The sequence below is a fragment of the Pundamilia nyererei genome, unplaced genomic scaffold (assembly GCF_000239375.1).
Source record: "Pundamilia nyererei isolate P.nyererei 1_Seehausen unplaced genomic scaffold, PunNye1.0 scaffold00085, whole genome shotgun sequence".
NCBI lineage: Eukaryota > Metazoa > Chordata > Actinopteri > Cichliformes > Cichlidae > Pundamilia > Pundamilia nyererei.
Window position 1 is genome coordinate 677,997 of NW_005187486.1, and position 23,420 is coordinate 701,416.

A 23,420-nucleotide genomic window follows, 5' to 3' on the forward strand; every position below is an offset into this window, starting at 1 on the left:
TTCCTGGATCATCATAAATAATGTTGGTCCAGGTTCAACATTGCAACTGACCAGTCATTGTTGTTGTGACGTCACAGTTCTGCAAAATGAAAGCACCATCACACCAAACCCAAACCCCATAACCATAACCCTAACTACAGCCCCGTAACCCTAACCACGATCCACATCCTAACCCCCAACTCCAACCCCAACCCTAACCACCCTCCTTTTGGGGGATTTTTTTTCCCTAAGTGGACATTGGCAGATTTTTTCCACATAACTAAACTATGACATCATAGCAATATGAACCTGGGCCAACACAAGTGAAGTGAAGACACGGTGAAGACCTCACAGCGAGCTGAAATCCACTAAAAATCAAACCTCACAATGGATTTGTGAATTCTTTTACTCACATCAAATAAAATCGACTAAACAAGCACTCAACTAATCAACTCATAGATCAACAAAATCCACATTAAGAAAGAAAACACATTTTCTAGAGCATTCAGAATAGTCTCAGGTCCACCTTGTCTCAGGCTGTTGATAAGGTGACCAAAACACTCTGTTCCATGTTTTCCAGATTCTCAGTTCACTCGAATTGTTTGTACTAAGCAAAAGAAATTCCAAGGACGTAAGGGAAAACATCCTAAAATAAATGTGTTTGTATGGCATTTTCCCATCACGAGCTTCCAGAACTGTTCAGAAGTACTTGTTGAAAAGCTTCTTATACAGCATCAGAAATACTGCAATTCCTCTGTTTTACATCATTTGAATAGAGAAGAGGTGATTCAAAGGGGCAGCTATTCTATCAAATGGAAGAAATCCATGAGCTGAAATTGAGTTTGCGTGCTGGATTATGGGTCAGGTATCACACACTGATCAGTTCAGCGCGGTTGTTTTCCTTCAGAGCTGCTGACAGTTGGCTGAGTGGAAAAATAACAAAGCCCCGACCACCTCTGCTCTCCAGAGTCTAATCTGCTCCATCCACTCTTGCCATGGGAACCAGGTGAGCCGAAGAGTGATGTAACCTGTTGCCAGACTTGTTTACCAAGTGTGTGTGCTCAGCCCTGTTCAGTAAGCTCGCTTGCTTTGGGACAGCGACAGCGATCAAAGATGATCCACTTTAGTGCGAGTGTGAGAGTTTCGAGGCTGAGGAGGTTTATATACTTTCAATGTGACAGGAAATGGAGAGCTTCCTTCCTAAATGAGGTTTCTTCCATTTCAAAAGGTCAATTTTATTTACAGAAAACATGAAAATAAAAGGTGCAGACTTCACACACTCTGAATAAACTACAGCATCAGGTCATGAAAAGCAGGTGTAACTCTGTATAAAGATGTTTGCCTAATACAGGGCTTCATCAGACTTATCTATTATGATAGGGGGAAGATTTTAAATCAGATCTGCACAAATCCAAGACTGCACAGATGAAATCTCCTCTTTGGCTGCACATCCATACACACACATTAGCAGCTTCAGTCTAAAGCTGGGCAGTGTATCTACTATAACAAACTCCTTTTAATGATGCAACTGCCCCCATCACTGCCATCACGTGATTTACCAGTGCTCGTGAATTATGGCCATACTGGAGGTACAATGGACAGTGGTTACTTGTTTAAGGGTGAACAGCCCAGGGACCCTGTTTCACTTCCCATTTGGATCTTTTTTTTTATTTGCACCTAGTTTCATTTTTCACTTCTGGTTACTGCTTAAATTTTGGGACCAAAGGTTGCTTGGTTATGGTTGGGGAAGGACTGCGGTTTGGGTTAAAATGTGCAAATTAACAAAGGCAACCCCAGCTGTTGACAAATGAAGTGCTGGAAGTGACGATCACCTTCACCGCCATAGGTGTCGGTGGCTGCTCAATCAGTCGTCACTACGAAAGCATAACATGCAAGAGAGCCAATAAACACAAGCTGAAGGTTTAAACCGATGTTTCGGATCACTTTACTACTGTCTGCATCAGTGCAGAAAGTTCTTTCAGCATTGAAAAGTTGCTGTCTGTATTTACTTAAGAGACGCCGTGTGAATTTTGAAACTGAAAGGCGTGAACAGAGGTATTAGTCTTTACTGCTTTCTTTTGAGAGCGCGAAAAAATATTTAGCTGAATCATGTGAGCCTGAGTTTCAGTCACAGGTCTCGAGACTACTCAGCAACCATCGGTCACAAGAAGAAAATGTGTGATCAAAGATCAGTTGTAAGTGGTTGCTGGAAGTTGATTCCAGTTGTTGTGAAACAGCCCTAGAAGATGGCAGTGACTCCCCGGTAACCACCAGTTGCTAGGGAACAGTGTGTATTCTGTGGTGAGATGGCAAGTGGCTTCTGAAGGTTGCTGGAAGTTGCTAACTACTTGCCGAGTGGTAATGAAACCGTGAAAAGTGTGACAGTGGAGGGCCTTGAGTGCCAAAATGAATTAACTAAATACACAATCAAATAATAAATTAAATGTGTTAATTAATTATAACGGGAAATAAATAATTGTAAAAGTGTTTTAAATGAAATGAAATGACATGTTATGATTATCTATATATTTAATGAATTATTTCCCGTTTTAATTAATTAATGGGATATTTAATTTATTATTCAGTGATCTATTTATTTAATTAATTTTGGCACTCAAGGCACTTAATATGCAGCACAAACAGACGCTCTTCGGCAGCAAGAAGGCACAACTTTTACTTTGAAGGAGAACATTCCCAGTTTCCGGTTTCTCACTGAGTAAGAATTTGTCAACTCTTTACAGACAGGATTGTATCTTCCAGGCAACCGCAGCAATCTGCTCTTGACTAAACTACTACAACCTGAAAAAAAAAAGATTGTTCCTGACCACTGAAACCAACACATTTCAAAAGGTGCAACTTTTACTTCGAAGGTGAATAATCCATATTTCCAGGTTACCTTGAACTTTTTCAACTTTCACTGCAGACCTGAGAGCAAACTGCAAATGTTTACAGACAAGTCTTCCACGCAGTCACAATGGGAGTTTTGCTACATCATCCTCTTTGCTCAAACGTTCAGGGAATGCACGCTTCTCCCCAGCAACTGTAAATTGCCATGTGGCTGCCGATCAGTCTCTAGGCCTGAGTGAGGCCTGAGGCAACTTACAAAGGGGGGCAATTTAGCCATCAGCAGTTCTTCAGGCTACAAAAGCATCAATTTAATTTCCAAGCTTTTCTAAGCTAATGTTGACTAATTGCTGACAATGACCCCTGAAGAGAACAACTAAAAATCCAACCTGAGTGCTGTACATAGAAATCAGCATACAGGCTGTTAGAAGCAACAGATAGAGCCAGGCGAGGTCTCACTAAGTTATTTTACAATCTGATCGGACATTAGCAATAAAATGCATTTAAATGAAAAAATGTCACCTAACATAAAAACTTACGTAACACATAACTGCACCCCTTGTGCAATTATGTGTTGTGTCTTTTCAAAGCCTCCACCAACAGAAACACAGATATTTACATGACACAAAACCACAGTTTCTGGTCATTTTGTGCATCTAACAACAAGGCTGTGGCGGGCAAATATTGTGTGTATTCTCTGAGGTAAAATTGCAGTTTCTTCCAGTGGACTCTGATGGAGTGTAACAGTTTCAGTTCCTCATTAGATAAAGCTGTACGGCTGCAGGTAAAGCAGTGAAAAGGCCACAGCAGAATAAGGCTTTACTTTCTGTTATGGTTGGTGCTCCTGTTTCTGATTTTGTAAAACTGTAGCAGCATATATATAGATATAGATATAAGTTCATGAATTTCCAGCTGATTAACTTGTATTTTTAATATCTAACGCTCCTGTTAGCGGACATACTGATGTTTCTGAAGAGGAAGCCTCGCTTTTTTTACCATGCCAACTAAGTACCTGTGATATCTCACATATCGCTTTCATAGAAAAGGCAGATAATTATCTTCTGTCACCATTCAACCTGCAAATATCAAGACATGATCTTGGGTATCCATATCACTCAGCTGTACATCTAATGGTCTAATGTTTTAACTGAAAGTAGGACAAAGAGGATGACTGTGTGAGAACAACGTAGGGCTAATGCTGAGAGCTTCTCTGAGTATCTGATATGTAACCTTGTGTGATAAAGCTTGGCATCATATTTCATATGAATGCAACTTCCCGACTTCATTAATGTTAAAGTTGGTTTTTAAGGTTCTTTTTCTACTTAAATAGCTGTTTAAACTGTTGCTCCAGCTGCTGTTGTGTCTGGTGATTATCTCTGGGTGTGAGATAATCTTCTTCCCTTGTGACACGTGTTCACTTCTCTATTCCAGAGCCGATCAGAATGCGGGGTGTTTAATTTACAATAAACCCATCAGTCCTGTTGCTCACGCTGGCTTGGTAAGGACTTGTGCAAAGTGGTAAATAAACCTTGATGGCTGCAGGTCAGCGCCATTGAAGGCAGGTATCTGTAACTGAACTCCAGCAGCAAACCCGCCCGGCATCTCGTCTATAACTCGAACCAGACGTCCAGAGCACAGAGGAGCTTTTCTTTTTCCCTGAGAAGGTGTGACACTGTGGAGCACCTTAAAACTGTCCCTGGAGATTCTTTTGGTTCACTGTGGTCGCTTTTGAGTTTTCTGAGTGACTTTTTTTAAGTCCGTTTTTACAGCCCAAATAGGCAAACTTCAATATTCATACTCATTTAAGTATAACACAGCACAGGCGCCAACCACAGACTTCCCTAAAGTCAGACATGTTCTGCGATTAGATACACCTCACTTTTTAAAACTGAGACATGCGTCTGTCTGTTTAACTTCTGCTTTCTACATGAAAAAAGCACATCTAAAAAGAGCTGTATTTTTAGCAAACTTGAGACAGGTTCGCGCCAGACCTCTTTACCCAAAGTTACCTTTTTGGCCACTGCTATGTCGAATTTTGGAGCCAGACATTACAATTTTTGATAAATTGGGTGGAGTGCTGCACATTCCTATAAGAAATAAAAGTTAATCCACTGGAAATGTCTCTGCAGCACTAGAGAAACTGATATATGTTTAGCACAAGAAGCTATTTTTGCACACATCATCTGTATTTCAGCTCAACCGAATTCACAACTGCTAATGGACATACTGATCCTTCTTCAGCGGTCAGTGGTTACATATGTAACCAACACTGCCTTGTTTTTTTCACTCAGACTTTCTGAGAAACAAACTCTAAAGCGGAAGATTTCAGATAGAAGATGAAAGGAGGTCCTGCAGAAATTTTCAATATAAGCTCATCCAACTCATGATCTGTCACAGTTCACAGGTTGCTGTCTTTGGTGAAGTACAGAAATAAAGTTGTGTCCACTGAGGCGTCAAGGAGACTTGCAAACAGTCATATCTGGCAAAAATGAATCTCATTCAGCAATAAGAAATCAAGATGACTGTTTAAAAGGACACAAGTGCTATGCAGCAAAGTAAAACTTCAAGCTATCACATCACTGTCCCCCCGAACAGAGGGAGTAAAATCAGTTCTGTTTGTTAGTGATCTAACATCCAGTTTTCAAGATACTGTGTTCAAGTTTTGTGTGATGGTAATTTTGGTGAAAGTCACACCAAATCTTAAAATAAGTAAAAACTTTATATGAACCCACAATTTTTATGGATCGTCTTAAAACTTCACAGCAATATACCAGGCCTCAGGGGACATAAGTACCTAGGTTAGCTAAGGATTTGACCTTGACTGCCATTGTTAGGGCCCAAGGTCAACTTTGACCTTGGGCCCTAACAATGGCAGTCAAAAACTGATATATTGAGTAATATATGATATGAAAGGGCATGGAGAGAGCTTTACAACACACCATTGTATTTTTTCAATGTGATGCCCTACAGCTTGTGCATCCAGTAGGCACAATCTTCTGTTAACGGCTCTGCTAAATGGCTTGAAATTAACAATGTTCAGTATACAAGGAGAGGGAATTTAAGTAAACTCCAAGTATTGTACATGATGTATATGCTGTGAAAAGCTAAATGACAGATGTGATTTGAGGGTTTTTTGAGGTTTTTTTAAACATTAAACGGACAATTCACTAAATGGCACCTGCTAAAAAGCCTCCCTGAGGGGAAATTTAGAAGATCTTCTATTTTAAAACTCAGCTCCACACCTGACACACTGTATAATACTGATGGTCTTTACTTGTCTTTGTCAGGTAGGCATTTTGTGGAAATCACTCAGAGAGAGGCCAGAGATGCAGGTTTCTGACAAATAATGCAATACATGTTCAAAGTATCCTGAATAAAGCCGCCAAAGGTCCACTGTGAAACAGGAAATCCCTGCAAGCCCTCTTTACATCCATGCGTGATTCTCATTTCCCAGTGTGGCACTCAGTGAAAACAAGTTTCAAAGCAGGTCAGTGACAGCAGCTCTGACCTTAAAGTGAGCACTGGGAGAGGCGCTGGCGTTTTGCCCGGGGACACTCGAGGAGAGCATCTGGTTGTTGTGGGAACGCAAACCTGCAACCTCCCACTCAAAGGTTGATCTCACACAGACTAGCTGCGCTTCTGCTGCTGCTCAGATTTAAATCTGGTTCAGATGTTCCTGCCGATGACTCCGCCGAGGATTTCAGGTCATGCGAGGCCACTTGAGAAGCCGCCTGCAGAGTGTGGGTGCACCTGAATGACACTGAGCGTGCTCTATGTGTTAAAACTGTGGCGTTCGACCCTTTAACCTCCTGATTTCTGGTCTGAGGTTGCAGAAAAACACAAGCCAACACAAACCGCGTAGAAACACAAAGTACCAAGCAGGAAGTTCGTGGACTGGTTATTAGCTGATATCTCATATGCAAAAAGTAGTAGAATAAAACCACCTGTCACACAGAAAAATTTGATTCAAATTATGAGATGAAAGGACAGAAATCTCTCCCTGTTCGCTACTCACTTTGCTTTGCATTTTCAGCTTCGGCTTCTTTTAAACATCTCTAGGGAACTGCTAGCTTGGTGTCTGAAATGTAAATTAAATGTAAATTGATGGGGTTTTATTTGCTAGACTCTCACTTTACCTGGTGGGGTTAACTTTTATGTTCTTATAGGAAAAAGCAACAACAGGTTAAAGGACTAAAAAGAAAAAACAAGCCAAAAATATACCACAGATCAACCCACGAGTTTCAAGAGAGTATTTCTTTTCTATAAAGCCTGGTTTTGCAGTTCTAAACATATAATTACAGGGCACATGTGCTCAAACACAGACTGAGCAAAGCCATCTGTGATATCTGTGTGACTGTGATTGATGAGATGAAGTGTAACAAAAAAATGACAAACGTGACTCTAAAAATAGCAAAACCTGCAGAGCAGTTATTCCTGGACTTCCTGCTCTCACATCTCAAACATACATACACTTGAAGAAAATACGGACTGGGTACATGCTAAAGATACTCATCTGTAACTCAGAAAACTGTCGGTGTGATTACTTTGTTGTGATCTTGTCACACATCTACAAGTTCTCTCTCTCTCTCTATCGCAGCCCTTCAATCAGCTCCCGTAGTAAGGAGTTGACCTCCAGGGCAGTCCCCCGATAACCTCTCGTGTTAAGAAGTCCAACTTTATGTTTACAGGTTGACTCTAATGAACAGCTTTGGTCTCTTTAGCTGAGTTCTCCCTCCTTTACACCTGTAGGGAGGTGAGTTATTTTAACTTTGGCACATATAGGGCCTTGGGGATAGACGCGATGCACATCTTCAGCCTCACCTCCGGTGCCAGTGCCCCCTTTTTAGATTTAAATTGCGTGTGGACATTGAGGGTTCTGGGGAGGAGCTGACGCCCGATATTGTCTGGCAGAGGTTCTTGTGCGCCATATGCACTGGCTCGCTGGATAACTGGGGCCTCCTCCCTGCCTGCTTCGGTTCCTGGGGGTGGGGCTGTGGCTCCCTACACCCACTATTAGACACTACATGGAGAAACCTTATGAATACAAGCAGGCTCACACACACAGGTTCGCACAGACACACAGTATCTTGGGCTGCCTCTGCCTCTAAAAATATTTCATAGTATTAGCACTCTGTGATGTTTAGTAACATTGTCACTGTTATTTATGCATATTTTGGTGGTTGCTGTGGTTTCTCTTTCTCCCTTTTACTTTCAAACCGTCGTCTTCTATTTTTCTCTCCTTCTGTTACATCGTTTTAATTTCGTTACTTCTTATTTTTTCTTTTGCTTTCTTAAACTTATTCATATGGCTTTTGTTAAGGCTCAAAGGTAAGGGTCACTCTGATTACATTTAAATCTAGGTGTGCTAAAGGAGCTGGAGTCGGTGAGCTGGACCTCTCAATCGTGCCTTGTAAAGCATTTTAATGCAATTACCAGATTGATAACCTGGTTCCTGTGAGGCTATATGCACTAACAGATCATGCAAGAAGTCTGTGCATGAGTGTTCATGAGTGAAATTTTAGTTTTTGGTTAGTCTTAAACCTTACTTATTAACAGATATCTATAAAGCTAACAAGCTAGCAAGAATTAGCTTAGTATTTCAGCCACTCATCCAAATATGGTCACTTCTGGCTCCAGAAAAGCTACATGACAGCGCACTCCAAAAACCGAGAGGCTGAAAACTCTCTTTGTCATCTGTCTCCTTGCAGGCTCTGATTGGCTGTTGTTAAAGTTTACCAATGTGTGGAATTGCAAAACCCTCTCATTAACAGCACAACTACACAAACATGCGCACCAAAGTCCCACAGCAGGTTTGCACTTCACATGTCATGACAGGTTAATTGGAGATTACCTTGCCCAAAACTCCCCAAACTCTGGGCGCATCTTAACCCATGATAAAAATGTTTTAGACCGAGACCGTTTGAAAACACCAACAAAGTCCCAGAAAACTGAAACAGATACTGAGCTCGCAGCAATGGTGCTAGTTTGTAGTCATGTACTGTTTACAAGGAAACCTGCAGTGAGCTTAGATTGAAGAAGTTATTTAGATGAGTGATGGAACATTTCTCTCACTGATGAAAAGGATCAACTTTCTAGGATTTCCTTATCTGGATACCTGAGCATGCATCAACAGATCGACATGATCCACTAATTATACTAACAAACCATCACATCCCAACTGACCCAGTGCTTTAACTACAGCATAGCAGCTAGAAAGTTTTCTTCTTGCTCTTGAGTCAAAAACAGATCAAAATGACAAAGTCATGACTGAAATTCATTACAAGTACAAAAGTATTGCACTGCACAGGTGTAGAAACCAAGCAGCTAGCCATGCAGTCTGCCTTTACAAACATTTGTGAAAGAAGGGATCATTCTAAAGAACTCAATGAATTTGAGTGCGATGCTGTAACAGCATGCCAGTGTTGCAACAATTTAGTTTATGTAATATTTCCCTACTTATTATTAAACCCACCATCAAAGTTATTGCAAAGCAGAAGTTTTTAGAACCACAGCCACTTAGACCACATGCCATTATAGAGCAGAGTGTGCGAGTGCTGAGCTGCATCGTGCATAAAACTCTCCAAAACCTCCTCTGGCATTAACATCAGCGCAAAGTCTGTGCACCAGGAGCATGGCTTTCTTTTACCAAGCAGCCCCTACAGGTGTAATGTGCACATAAGTGAATGTTTTTTTCCACATAGTGTTCTTTTTACATGTTTACTCATAAAAGACTAAACTGCATTTCAACAATAAGAGCAGGCTACTATGAATTATGTTAAATTCAGACTCAATGAAACTGTGCTGAGACAAGGCTTTAGTGTCTGTTTATGTCTGAGTTACATCATGTTTGCACCAGTTCTGCTTTTATGCAATAATTTCATCTCGTAGGCTTTTAACCATAGATTTGTCTATTGTGTGTTTTAAACAAGTTAAATAAGGTGGGGTTGAATTGCTGTGTGATTGCCGTCTATACTGCGTTATACATAAATAAATACTGCATATTTGCTTGCTAGAGGCTGGACTCAAGATTAAAGTTGACAAATTTCCTTTAGCAATATAAAAGAAAACATGACATTAAATATTAATCATAAGCCATGGTCATTTCAAGAAAAAAAAATCAGTCAGCAGCTCCCACCCTCAAAATCAGCTGATTTTAACCTTTGAAACATTACACAGAGCTCAAATCTGACTATGTTAGAAAACCACTGTGACCCAGAAGGAGCTGCAGCAAGATGAGTGTGGTATCAAAATGTAGGTAAAAGGGAGACCTTTCATATGCTGTAACTTGTTTTGAGCCACCGCCTATCCCACATGTTTACCCAAACTATAGCTTTTGTATTTTTCTCCAGTGACTTATGAGAAAACTGTTCAAACGTCCAGGGTAAAGGTGCTTGTCTTTTAGCCCTGAATATGGATATGAGGTCTCAAAACTCCCTTTTTTCCCCCAACAAAGTTGAGAAAGCCTTCCCCCATCCTTTCAAACTCTCAGGGCCTTCAACTTGGAAAATATTCATAGCGTGAAGCTAAAATTTAACATGGATATTGTGCTTTTTTAAACAAAAACAAAAAAATCAGCTGATTATGAGAAAGTCAAGCGGCAGCTTTGCTCAGCTATGACTGATTTCATGTGGACTGACCTTAAAGTGAGTGCAGCATGACTTCACTGTGTTACTGTTTAAAAAAAACAACTATCTATATCTAGAAATGACATTAGGAACCAAACAGCCTGCATCTCTAAATTTTGTTGTGATCTTAGACGTTAATTTTGTAAACACGCTTGCAGTCTAAAATGTGAAATACAGCAAGGGGGTGCAGGAAAAGTGACTTTGCTGTAACTATTAAAAGCCTGCAGCCTCTGTGGGAATGGCTGTAGGCTGAATGGATGAGCTGTAAGTGTAACACGTATGTGTAAAGCACGGCCCCTGATGAAGCCCTGCTTGGCTAACCCTGCTGTAAATAAGACATCTGCTTCCAATAATACTCCAAAACACGACATATCTGAAATCGAGGCGAGATGGCTATCGCTGCATTCCTCACAGCACAGCTCCCTGCAAGAACAATGAGCGGCCAGTGTTGTTGCCGCTCGCTTTATCTGCCAGATCTGTCCTGGAAGGGGCGTGGACTGTAAATATGAGTGTGTGTTACGTGTGTTTGTGTCTGAGAGAGAGAGAGAGAGAGAGAGAGAGCGGGGGGGTCAGGAGGGGGTGTGTTGGACTCAGAGAAACACTCCCCTGCATTCACACAAAGGCACTTTTGTCTCAGACGCGCCAACGACACCTTTTCAGAACAATAGAAACTAAAGATGATTTTGGCGCCTGTTCCCTGCTGGAATTAAGACACCAGAGCCAATATCATACCTGCAATTTAACACCTGTTTCACAACCCAAGTATGAAAGAGCTCAGTGAAAGAAGCACCCGAGTTGATCTGGAGTTGTTTGCCAAGTTCAGTGTCTGTTCATAGTTTTCTTTTGGGGTCATTTCTTGTGTTTCTTAGTACTTTTCCAGCATCTTCCCTATCTGCCCCAACCTCTCCTTGTCTTTGTTCCTACTACTGCAGTTAAAATTGAGGAAAAATCTTCAACATAAAGATGTCCTTGTTCTTAAGTACGTGCAGGATTTATTAACCCCCATGGGCTATGTTAGTTACTCTGATGTCTCAGTTCGCCTTTGCTGGTTGACAGTCTCCACACTGAGACCAGAACTGTGACTTTAACTGTGAAACATTAATTTAGTAAAAGGCTGTTATGATTGTTTACGGTAGTTTTAGTCCTTGGTTTGTCACTAATAGTGTTATTTATTTTAGATATTCTGCTCTTTTTTGTTCTTCCCAGGGATTTTATTTTTTAGAAACTGATCGATATATTAGCAGGGCTGATATGTAAGCCCATATTAGTTATTAACGATTTACCTGTATCAGCATTCATAACGGAAATTAAATGAAAATTTAAAAGGCAAAAAAAGACAAGAGAAACATCCTTTAGGCATGTTATGAATGTTCATGTTATGTAGTTTTGGCATTGCACAACTTCCCTGTTGGGCGCACGTGTTTGGAACGCTACAAACAACCAGCTGACGAGAGCAAAGTTGAGAAAAGCATGAACAAATTTTTTTAAACAACATTAGAAATGTGAAGGAGATCTGTTTATGTTTCATGTGTCTGAAAGACAAAAAAATATCGGCCGATATATCAGGTTTTTAAGATAATCAAATATCGATATTGGTCTCAAAAAACTTCAATTGGGCTGTAACTTTTTAAAAAATTGAAATAGTTTTTTCTAGTTTATCTCTATGAAGCGGTTTGTAACTTTAAGAAAAGTACTTTATAAACTTATGCCATTATAACCACACAGTTGTTTTTAAATTATTCCAGGCCTAAACTGACATCCCGACAGGCTTAAGCACGGGATAATTTGGCATTTTTAAGACTTTTTGTTAGGCACAAGCTACAGCTGTTAAGGATATTTTCCCACCGTTCCAGGAAAAATAAAAAATACAAATCTGGAACTTTTAGAGACTTTCAGTTCTTCATCACACTCATCACACTGTTTTTAACAATTATTTAATGCAACACAACACATCGCATACTCATAAGAAATGAAGTGGGACTTTCTCAAATTACCTGCTCCAAAAGTCCCATTAATCCAAATGTTGGCTTTATTAGCCAACATAAATATGCCTATATGCTTTTACTCCAAGGACTCAGTGGCATCATGATGTTTTGACCTTGATATGACAACCAGGAAGTGAAAGTTGGGACGTTCGTGTTTGTCACATGTCAGTCCTAAGAAGAAACAGTGCCTCTGCTGAAAGCTGGCCCATTGCATAGAGCACCAAAACAAAACCTTAGCAGCAACATCTAACCATTTTATTCCCATGTGAGTTCAGTCTCAGAGCAGTTAGCAGAATCCTTAATATCCTTAGCTTGTTTACACTGTTTTTTTTTACAACATGAACCACAAACCATGCTGCTGTAGAGAAGGTAAACAGACTGGTATTTACATTGTGCTCTCCTACTTAATTTTTAGTGCTCAAAGCACTCTCTCACATGCCTCTTTCACACAAGTGCTTTTTAACTTAAAATTCACACACTCGTACTCAAATGGATGCATCAAAGGCAGCTCAGGGATCAGTATTTTACCCAAACATACTTCAACATGCAGGCTAGAGGAGCCAGGGATCAAACCAGCAACGTTCTGATTGGTAAATGACCCACTCCACCTCTTGAGTCACAGCCAACCAAAACTTTACACCCCATCCACTACTAACCAGGGTCGACTCTGCTTAGAGATCGGCAGGTTCAGGGTGGTATGGCTGTAATCCAAAGACCCCCTTCTAAAGGTTATTTCCTGGACTTTCAGGGTTTAAAAGGAACCATGGTGCTAAAGAGGACCAGTCTGAATTATCTTAGTGCACTTTTGACAATTTAAAATCAACAGTGGTGCTATAGAGAACCAATCTAAAGGATTTTTAAGGGTTTAAAATGAACCATGGTGCTACCTCCTAAAGTTTCATTATTGTACTACTATGAGAATAACCATAAATAATAGGTTCTTTACTGGATATTTCAGGGTATTAAGGGACTGAAATGCTACAGAAAAAAACTTTTTAAAGGTTTTTAATGACCCACGGTGCTACAGAGAACCTCTTGAAGGTTCTTCATTGCTCTTTAAAGAGTTTAAAATGGGTCATCATTCATTGGAGAACCCCTCAAGAATGCTTTGGTGTTTTCCCGTCCTGCAGCGAGAGAGCCGGATGTGACACTAGTATGTCCCAGTGGCAGCCAGCGGTACTGCAATGAAAGAAATTCCCAAGTGAGGCTATTATGCTGAATTTGGAATGCCTTAGTTTTACATTCACAAGGCAATTTGTAAAGTCCAGGAAAGTTTTTTTTTTTTTGCTTTGACGCACCTAAAAAGTAACCGTTATTCAACTGAATTGGCACCACTTTGAAGTCCAGTATCCAGCTGCAATAAAACATCTGTGGGAAGGAGTCAAGTAGCCTCCTCCAACACCTCTGGGACGGAGTTTAACCCCAAAACGGAGCAGGCCCTCGTTTCCTAACATCACTGCAAGTTTCTGCAGCCGGCTCCAAAATGTGGAGGCTGATACGTCAAGAACGCCTGCAAGCATTTCTCATGCAGATGTCCAAATACTTCTGGCTACTCGTTGTGCAATTCAACCTTCTTGTTATTGTTTTACAACTTTGTACAATCCATCCGCCGTCTCTTTGTCTCTGTCACACATGGACATTACCATAAATTTAAATGCTTCCCTTGTACAATACAGTGTAAACATAAAGGTACACTGCCGCAGGGCAGGCTGCTGTAACGCCGCCTCCAGACCTCTCTGTGGGCTTAACTGACTCTCACACTCACAACTCCCTCACTCAACACTGTTTCCTGAAAGAAAAAAGAAAAGAAAGACAAACTTTTCCTAAAAACTGAACATGGCAGACTTACGTAACCCTTTGCGTGACACTGAACTATGTTAATTTGAGTGGAGGGAGGGAGGGAAAAAACAAACTCCCCTAAAACACATAGAGAGAGAAGGAAAAAGACAGGAAAAAAGTATGTTGTGGCAGTCGGAGGAGGAGGAGGAGAAAAAACAGAGCGAGTCTCAGATTACGCCATCCTCCCTCCCTCCCTCCTCCCTCGTGGAAACATTGCGTGAGAGCGCTCTACGTCCTGATTATGATTAATGCAGGTAGTGCCACACACATACGCACACATACACTGAAACCGCGGTTCTGGCTGGGTTCTGCCGTGGGTCCCTGCTCAGGCCTGTGGTTCTGTACGGGGCAGTTAACACTCCGTCTGGCTTGTTAAAGCTAAAAATCACAAACTGGTAAAAATCACAGCGAGGAGGCCAGCGTGGCTGAGAGCAAAGGGTTCTTTATGGCACAGCAAAGGGTCTCGAACAATATATATCCCCAGGACACTTTACAGAACCCTTCTAAAAGTTCTTTATAGCACTTTTAATGGATTGAAATGTCCATGCTGTTATGGAGAACCTTTCTAAAGGTTCTGTGCTGCACTTTCAAGAGTTTAAAACAACCACTTTGATACAGAGAACCCTTCTACAAGGTCCTTAAAGCACTTTTAAGGGTGTAAATGATCAACGGGGCTATATAGAATCTACAAAGAACCCTCTAAAGGTTCTCTCCTGCATGTTTAAGTGTTGAAAATTAACACTGATTCTATAGAGAACCAATCTAAAGTTCTTTCCTCGATTTTCAGTGTTTCGAATTAACTATGTCCCCCCTGGAGAATCCCTCTGAAAGTTCTTCATGGGAGTTGTTTAAACTGAACCATGGTGCTATACAGAACTTCTTTAAAGGCTCTTTACAGCACTTTAAATATGGTGATAGAAGGTTATAGAAGATCCTCTACAAAGGCAACAACACAACTAAGGATATCAGCTGAAATGCAACAGGATGCCTTAGAGGACTCCCATACAGTGGCCCATGGTGCTACTACGGTAAGTCTTAACAGTATGGTTAAGGATCTATTATTAACTTACTGAGCATTGTTCTCTGGAGAGCCTGCAGAGCAGCGTAATGTCTCCAAGACTCAAATACAGTGCTTTATAAAAACTCTCCAAAGTTATTTACACCCCTATGAGAGGTCTGATGAGGACACTTCAGGATGGTGTTTTGGAGAACCTCTAGAAAAGCACCTTGAATAATATAAGTAGAACAATTAGAGCCTGGTGCTTTATATAACCTCTAAAGGGTTCTTTCCCAAAGGGTCTAAAATAGACTTACATACTTGTGGTGACTTTGGAAACAGCAACACCATCTACTTGATCCTTTAGACATCCTCACTCCTATACAGTATCTTCCATCCATCAGCACCACAGGGGGCCTCTAAAGGATCTTTGAAGCAGATTTATTAATGTTTTTTAAACTATGTGGCCATTGCGTACCAGAGTACTGGATTACAATCAGAAGGTCGATGGTTAGAGTCCCAGCTCCTCCAGTCTACAGAAATCACATGAGCACCAGTTGGTTTAAGTGTCAATGAAGAGATTTTTTTCCCACTAGTTTACATCCAGTTTGAATTGTTGTTTCTTTAAGAACATTCTAGTTCAGTGGCAAGAGAAAAGTCCACTTCTAGTGGTTTATTCACAGCAAAACTCATGAGCAATAAGCCTATCATTAGTAATATCTCCATTTTTTTTTTCACTTTATAGGGCTGGGCAATCTGAGGGCTCTGTTCTTCTGTTTTTGTGCAAAGAATAACTTTGTGGTTCCCAAACTGAAGACCTCAGGGACCTGCAGCGGCGCTCGAAGGGCTTCTAACAAGTCCTGAAACATCATCTCTGACAAAGCACAGAAGAACAAAGATTCACTGTGCTTGGCTTCCCTACAAAAACAGGATAATGAAATGAGCAAAACTCCGTCCATAAATGGTTCCTTCTCTATGCAGAGGTAGTTTTCAAATTGCGCCGTTGTGGGGGGGGGGGGTTCTGAGGCGTCCCGATTGGGGAATCAAGAGGGAAACAAAGATACTATACATATATTAAAATCATAAGTAGAATCACAGGAAGGTGGTACGATGAGATTTCTGATGTGGGGTTTCAGTCTTTACAGTGTCAACCTCCCCGCCTACAGGGCACACTCAAACAAAAACTCAAAAGATAAATTCCAGTTCAGCACCATCCACTTCTGAGGAGTCCTTTAAGGAGTTTTTAAAGGCCACAGATCAGTCTGGGAAGGCCAGCTGTCCTAGATGGTATAATTAGATTTAAATGATACTGAAGCAACAGTTAACTTTATTCTCCACGCAGTGCTGCTGGACCTCAGCACTTCACATTACCTCGGGGTGGCTGGCCAGCATTGCATAACCACTGCAGGGAAAAATAGACTTTATAGCCTTATGGATTCAACAAGCCAGCTACTATTGCACACACACACATAGAGGGCACAAACACGCTTATTACAATGTAACGCAGGCTATAATACAGGAGTAGTGCAGGGATGTTTGCACAGCTGCACCTAAAAAAAGGAAAAAGAGATCCCTGGTGTTAGAAAGCTTCACTGTGACATGTATGCGTGCTTTGGGGAGAAAAACACACAGATTGTTGCTCAATATAAACATTAAAAGCCACCAAAGCGAGGTGTTTTAACAGGATTACACGTCCTAGCTTCTATGGAAGGTCAAAGGGACTGCCCGTACTGGCACAACTGTAGTATTACATTAGTAAACAGTAAAAAGCGTTATAAAGCTGGTATAAACCACAACACGGAGCTCATAAAGTGCAATAAAACGTCTGTCTTTAGCTCTCCGGTCACCTCAGACACCTCAGAGTGCTCGGAGGTTTTGCTTTGCGGTGTTTGGGGAGTTGACTTACATTTTCTGGACGGGCTTCTTCCGTTTCTTCGCGGCGTAAAGCGCCGTATTCGGCAGCATGTTGAATTCAGAAGAAACAAAGTGAGCTACAAGTGGCTTTATCCCGGCTTTATGTGCGCGTTAACAGGTCCGGGCGTGTTCAGAAGACTCGCATGCCCTCGAAAAAACTGAAAAGGAGACGATTAGAAATCCCCCCCTCCTCTCGGTCCTCGACAGCTTCGCGTCCCGAGTGCCTCTCAGCCGAAAAAAAACCTTTTTGTTGTCTTTAATCGAAACAAGCCTCTGGTAGAAGTTCAAAACTACCACAACTTTTTATTTCCACGACGTGTAGGCCTCCTCGTCCGAGATACGGGCGAGTAAAGCGACTTTTAGTCGTTAAAAGAGTGAAAAGTCCTCGGAGTAGTTTTATGTAAGTCCTCGGGCTGCGCGTCACCTCCGTAGTGATTTGACAGGGCCGCTCAGCCGCCGCGCGCTCCCGTGGCGGTGAGTGTGAATGTGTGTGTGTGTGTGTGTCACTGTAATGAGAGAGAGCAGAATATTTAAGGTGGTCCAAATGTGGGCCAACTGAAATACACACCGCAGCCGAGGAATGGTTAGGAAACCGCATTCCAACCGGGAAGACCTTAAGGACTGGTTTTTTTTTTTATTGTAACGCTTGTATAAGGCGTTTACTAACAAAATAAATAAAAAGTTCGTCTTTAAATAATATTTATGCTCATAATTACAATTACAGTTATTGAAAAGCTATATATGTTAATATATATATATATGTATAGAGAGAGAGAGAGAGAGAGAAATATTTTCTGATATTTGCATTTATGTACAAATTCTTCAATACTGTTAACATTTTTATGAAGCCCAACAGACAAAATAAAATTTAATATTTACTTATATTATGTAAACTTATGATGTAATACTTAAAAGTTGATACTATAATCTATACTTACTTTACACTTACATTATGTTCACTTAAAAGTACACTTACATTATATAAATTTATGTAAGATTATAAAGGAATACATCTAAATTAATACTATAGCATATTCTTCCATTTTGCTTACATTTTGTGGACTTAAATGTATACTTACATTAAATTGTAATAAATTGTTCAGTATTGCAAATGCTCCATACATTCCAGTAAACAAATAACTTAGAAATTACATCAAACAGTAATATTACTGAGAAAAATACATATACGTGGCCATATAAATAATGCATTTGTTTTGCCTATAAGCATTACAACTAGTTATAAATTTATTAAAATTTTCCTATAGGCACTAGTATATCTATAACGATCATATTGGTTAAATAAACAGAATTTAAAAGTTCTAAAATTATTTGAACTCATTACTCTAATGTCTAACATAATTTCATAAAGAAAGTCATATTTAAAAATTCAATCAATGTAAACACAAATGAAATTAAAAATATCAATGGATTATAAATCTTAAAACGTACAAAAAATTAAATACAAATTAATTTAAAAAAATTAAACAACTATTTACATTTAGTCATGTATTTTTTGTTTATTTCTTATTTCTGGCATGTACAACATTTCCTATAGTGGAGTCCATTGATGGTAGAAGTAGGACAGGATCCTTCAGATACTAGACGCTGGTGGGGGCAGAGATGGAGCAAGTAGAGACTTGGACGAGGATCTCCATCTGGCCAGGATGAAGTGGAGTTCGGAGTCTGAATGGCAGGATAACAGAAGATAGCTGATATTTAAAGAGCACAGAAGTGACTGATTGGCTTGCAAAAAGTGGGCAAGAAAAGGATTGGGTCAGAATCTGACAGTGTGGCAAAGTGTAAGTGGTGTAAAGGACAGACTGGTGTCCCAAACACCCAGGAATGCAGGTATATGAATGAATGCATGTCTGTTTCATTGAACATACACATAAGCTTCATAACAAGGATGTAAAACCCATTTTGATCACCAGTGGGCCGAACAAATATGAACCATAGGTCCACATTCAGTCTTCAGAGAAAGAGAGTTTCCACAGGACTCAGTACAGTCTTATGGAAAACTAAGTACACCTCATAATTCAGTAGCTCGTAAAACCACCTTTAGCAGAAACAACTTGAAGCAGTTGTTTTCTGTATGACTATCAGTCTCTCACATCACTGTGGGGGAATTTTGGCCCACTCCTCTTTACAATGTTGCATCAGTTCATTGATGTTTGTGGGCGTTTGTTTAATTACACCTCCCTTAAGGTCTTGGCAAATGAGGTCAAGGTTTAGACTTTGACTCTGCCATTGCAGCACCTTGTTTCTTTTTCAGACATTTAGTTGTAGATGTTATTGCAGTGTCTGGAACCCAGTTTCGGCCAAACTTTAGCTGTCAGACAGACGGCATCACATTTGACTCTAGAATATTTTGGTATACAGAGGAGTTCATGGTCGACTCGGTGACTGCAAGGTGCCCACGTTGTGTGACTGCAAAACAAGCCCCTCCACCACCGTGCTGACAGCTGGCATGAAGTGTTTGTGCTGATATACTGTGTTTGGCTTTGTGCATTATGGCCACACATCCCCACTCTGGTGTCATCTGTCCAAAGCACATTGCTCCTGAAGTCTTGTGGTTTGTAGCACAGCTTTGCATCAACCTAAGCTGTGCGGTTGTGTTGGTTTTACAAAGAAGCAGCTTTCTCCTGGAAGTGATGAAAGCATCATGCGACTGTAACATTTACCCTGCTACCCGAGGACTATTGAGTCCGAGATATAGCTCTTGGATTTTTTGCAGTTTCTGAGCATTGCACGATTGGTCTGGACCTTAGGGTGAATTTGCTGGCACATCCACTCTGGGAAGACTGTGGCATTTTTCATAGGACTGTGAAGAATCCTATGAAGATGTCATTTTTCCCACATTGTTGGACTTCCACCCTTTTTTAATTGCAAGCATGTACTATTCTGAAATGTATGAACCATTCAAAAGATGATTAATAGTGCAAAATATTCTGAAGGAATATTTCATCCACAATGAAATTTATAGACTCCACTAAATCTTCAAAAGCACAAAAACTGAATTAAATAACCAAATTTTATGTCTATCTGTCTATTCTATTAAAAATTTCAAAATATTTTTTAGATTTTATTGGAAAAAACATTTGATCAGAAAAATGAAAAACAACCATAACAAAAAACACACCAACACGTGTCCCCTTGTCTTTTAGTCTTGAAGAGCTTTGAGCGGTCAGTGAGACTAGAAATGATATATTTAAATCCCAGGAGGGAACATCAGTTCAGGCTGATTTGCTACGTCAGTATCTGTTCACCGTATAAGTCACTGATCCAACTGAGATCCTGGCTACTTAACAGGGCTGTTCATTTATACAAAAAACAAAACAAAACAAAAAAAAACTAAGACAGTTTTGTTCACTGACTGGTCCAAAATTCCTCCCACAAAAATCTCTCTCGAGCAGAAAAGATTTGATAAATGTCGGTAAGGCTGCTAACAGAGAATCACCAAGTTACCAAATTCAAGAATTAAGCGATTCACCAATAAGGATGTGAGAAGTACAAATGCTTGTATGTTTACAGGTTTATGCAAATGAAGAGCAGACTGCACGTCATGAGTAAACAGTACAAAAATACACATATTTCCAAAGATTTCACAATCTTACAACTTTAAATACATTTGCAGCCAAAACACACCTAATGAAAGATTTAGCACATCAGCAGCAAAAGAAATCACAAAAAACTCAATGCAGTCTTAAAACATCTGTATTAGAAAGTGGTGACAAATGGGAACACAGCTGAACTGAATAATAACTAATGAGACAAAGGGAACACGCGATACCAAAATAAAACGGGAAGAAACTAAACGAGAACAGAAACACAGACTGAAAACTGACACACACACACAAAAGAAGGGAAACAAAACGTAGCGACAAGACTGACTAAACACAGGGGACACGATTTACTAAACACAGGAGACAAAACTCTGAGATAAATGAATACTCAGTGCACGAAATACACGAATATTCAGCAAGCAAGGAATAATCGAATGAAGATTAGAAGGTCGAAAAGCTCAAACACTGGGACAACCGACCCAGGACCCCACACAGGCTGTTTTTACTTACTTACTTATTTATTTATTTTTAGAAACAATGTTTAGATTTAAAAATACTGGTTTAAAGGGGGCTGCATACTTTTGGACATCTTTACCTTTATCATCATTAAGCTGATGATTTATTTTTTCACCCCCTCTTCCTTTTTTATCTAGTGGTTTCACTTACTCCATCAATCACCAGAGGCTTACTCAAGCTACACAAACTTTTGAAGGCCACACTGGCTCAGTTTGGACAGGACATGCTGGTTTGGCCTGTCCTTCAGGTCATCTGAGGACATTTTTTGTGCCCTTCAGAGAATCCAGACCCTGAAGTGCAGCCCAGCTTATAAAACATCAAGTTTGTTTACACAGCCTTAAAATAGCCAGTGGTCGAGCTCAAACTAAAAACATGAAATTTGGGAGATTTTCCCAGGGCCGTGCAATTTGAAATGTTTAAAAATCACTCGGGTTTTACGTAAAAATGAATGATTTGGCAGCACAAACTGTAAAACCGTCACTAACTGGGTGTTATTTGAAGTTGAAGGCCAGTTTCTTTGCCATGTGGCTGAACTCTGCCTGTACTGACAGAGGTTTGCAGTTAGAACAAGGTGCGTGTACATGTTTACTCAGTGTTTGGGTCATTTGACAGCCCGTGTCCTCCTACGGTCTGTCAGAGGTAGGTGATCCAGGCTTTACAGGATTGTGAAAGTGAACGATTCGTGTATTGTTTATCGTTTCGGTGTAACCACTGTCAGCATGATATATCATGGTGTTTTGTGCTAAGCGAGGGGCTTGTTTCGGCACACCAAATCCATTCCTTGTGAACTTTTTGCCTGAAAATAAGAAGCTCAGAAGCTCCACTGGTTCAATCACAACATCTGTCTGGTATAAAGTAAACTGGAACTTTTGGGGTCGATTTTTTATTTGTGATGGTTCAGGTTGTGTAACACACCGCTGACTTCCAAGACTGCAGTTGTAAATATGAACTGTCACGCATCGGGATTCTGCTGGATGGAAACAATGACAAAAAGCAGCACCAAACAAAAGGCGAGGTTTTTATTTAGAGCTCGAAGCTCAGCTCCGCTTTGTGCTGCAGAAAATGCACCTCGGGCCTAATACACGTAATTTATTTAAAGCAAAACCCCAGCAAGAAAAGCCTGATTCATACTTATGCAGAGACAAACACACAGAATGTGCATTGACAGACAAACGTGGTGCAGCTTTATGAGCAAGAATTAGCCAAAGCACGCACCTAACTTTATTTCCCTTACTTCATGGAGAGACAAACTTATTTAAGGCAGATTTTTCCAGATGTTTGTCACCACTCAGGCCAGGTACTGGTTACTAATATCTCACTTTTAACAATGAGCTGCTTTCTTTTGCATGCTGTTCTGTCAATGAACTGATCCTGGAACTGAAGCTTTCGTTACCCGTTTTGCAGCCTGTAATGTAGGACGTCTTCACAGAAGCCGCTCTGCTGGTGGCTGGTGTTGTTGGTTACAGGAGCCTCTGATGATGTGGGAACCTCAGAGTGGAACTGAAACTGTCTGGAAAGAAACCAAAAGGACTCACTTTGGACACTAAGTTATTTTTCTTTAACTCGCAAGCAGCTGATCTATTTAGTGACTAAAATGGCAGAGTGGGGCAACACATAGGTGTTAAAAAACACACACATATAAAAACCACTGTTCTGTAGTGCCACTGAGATTGGTTTGGTGTCAGTTGTCTGCCTTATGTTCCCACACCCTGTCCTGTTCAAAGGACATTTGAAAAACTCAGCAGCAGAGTCTCATGACTCACTTACTCAAAAAGAAAATCCACAAACCGTAATGCTGACCAGAAGGAAGTGTGCATCCACCCCCCGACGAGAGGCTCTTGCAGATGTCGATGGTGATCCTGTGGTCACTGCTGCACTCTAGTCCTAGATGAAGGATGCAGGTCAACGGAAAGAAAATTGTCCCTACACGTAGACTGTATATGGACGATGATGATAGCTGCTCGATGAAGCTCAGTAGAAGGAAAATGTTCCTGACGTATAGACTGTATATGAAAGATGGTGATGAAAACTGGAAAAAGCTGAGTAGAAGGAAAAATAGTCCTGAGACATAGACTGTATATGATAGATGGTGACAGAAATAAATAAATGCTTTAAACTATAACTATAAATGAAATTTGAATTGAGAAACTGAATAAAG

General features: G+C 40.4%; 1 protein-coding gene across 1 annotated transcript in view; it reads right to left on the bottom strand.

Moving 5' to 3' along the window:
• The window catches only part of ahr2 (aryl hydrocarbon receptor 2), a 97,873-nt gene extending 80,222 nt beyond the window's left edge, over positions 1-17,651 (bottom strand). Inside the window, exon 1 of the mRNA XM_005738700.1 lies at positions 17,176-17,651. Within this exon, the coding sequence (XP_005738757.1) occupies positions 17,176-17,234 (59 nt within the window). The 5' untranslated portion in view covers positions 17,235-17,651. The remainder of the gene's footprint in view (positions 1-17,175) is intronic.
• Between the last annotated feature and the right edge of the window lie 5,769 nt (positions 17,652-23,420).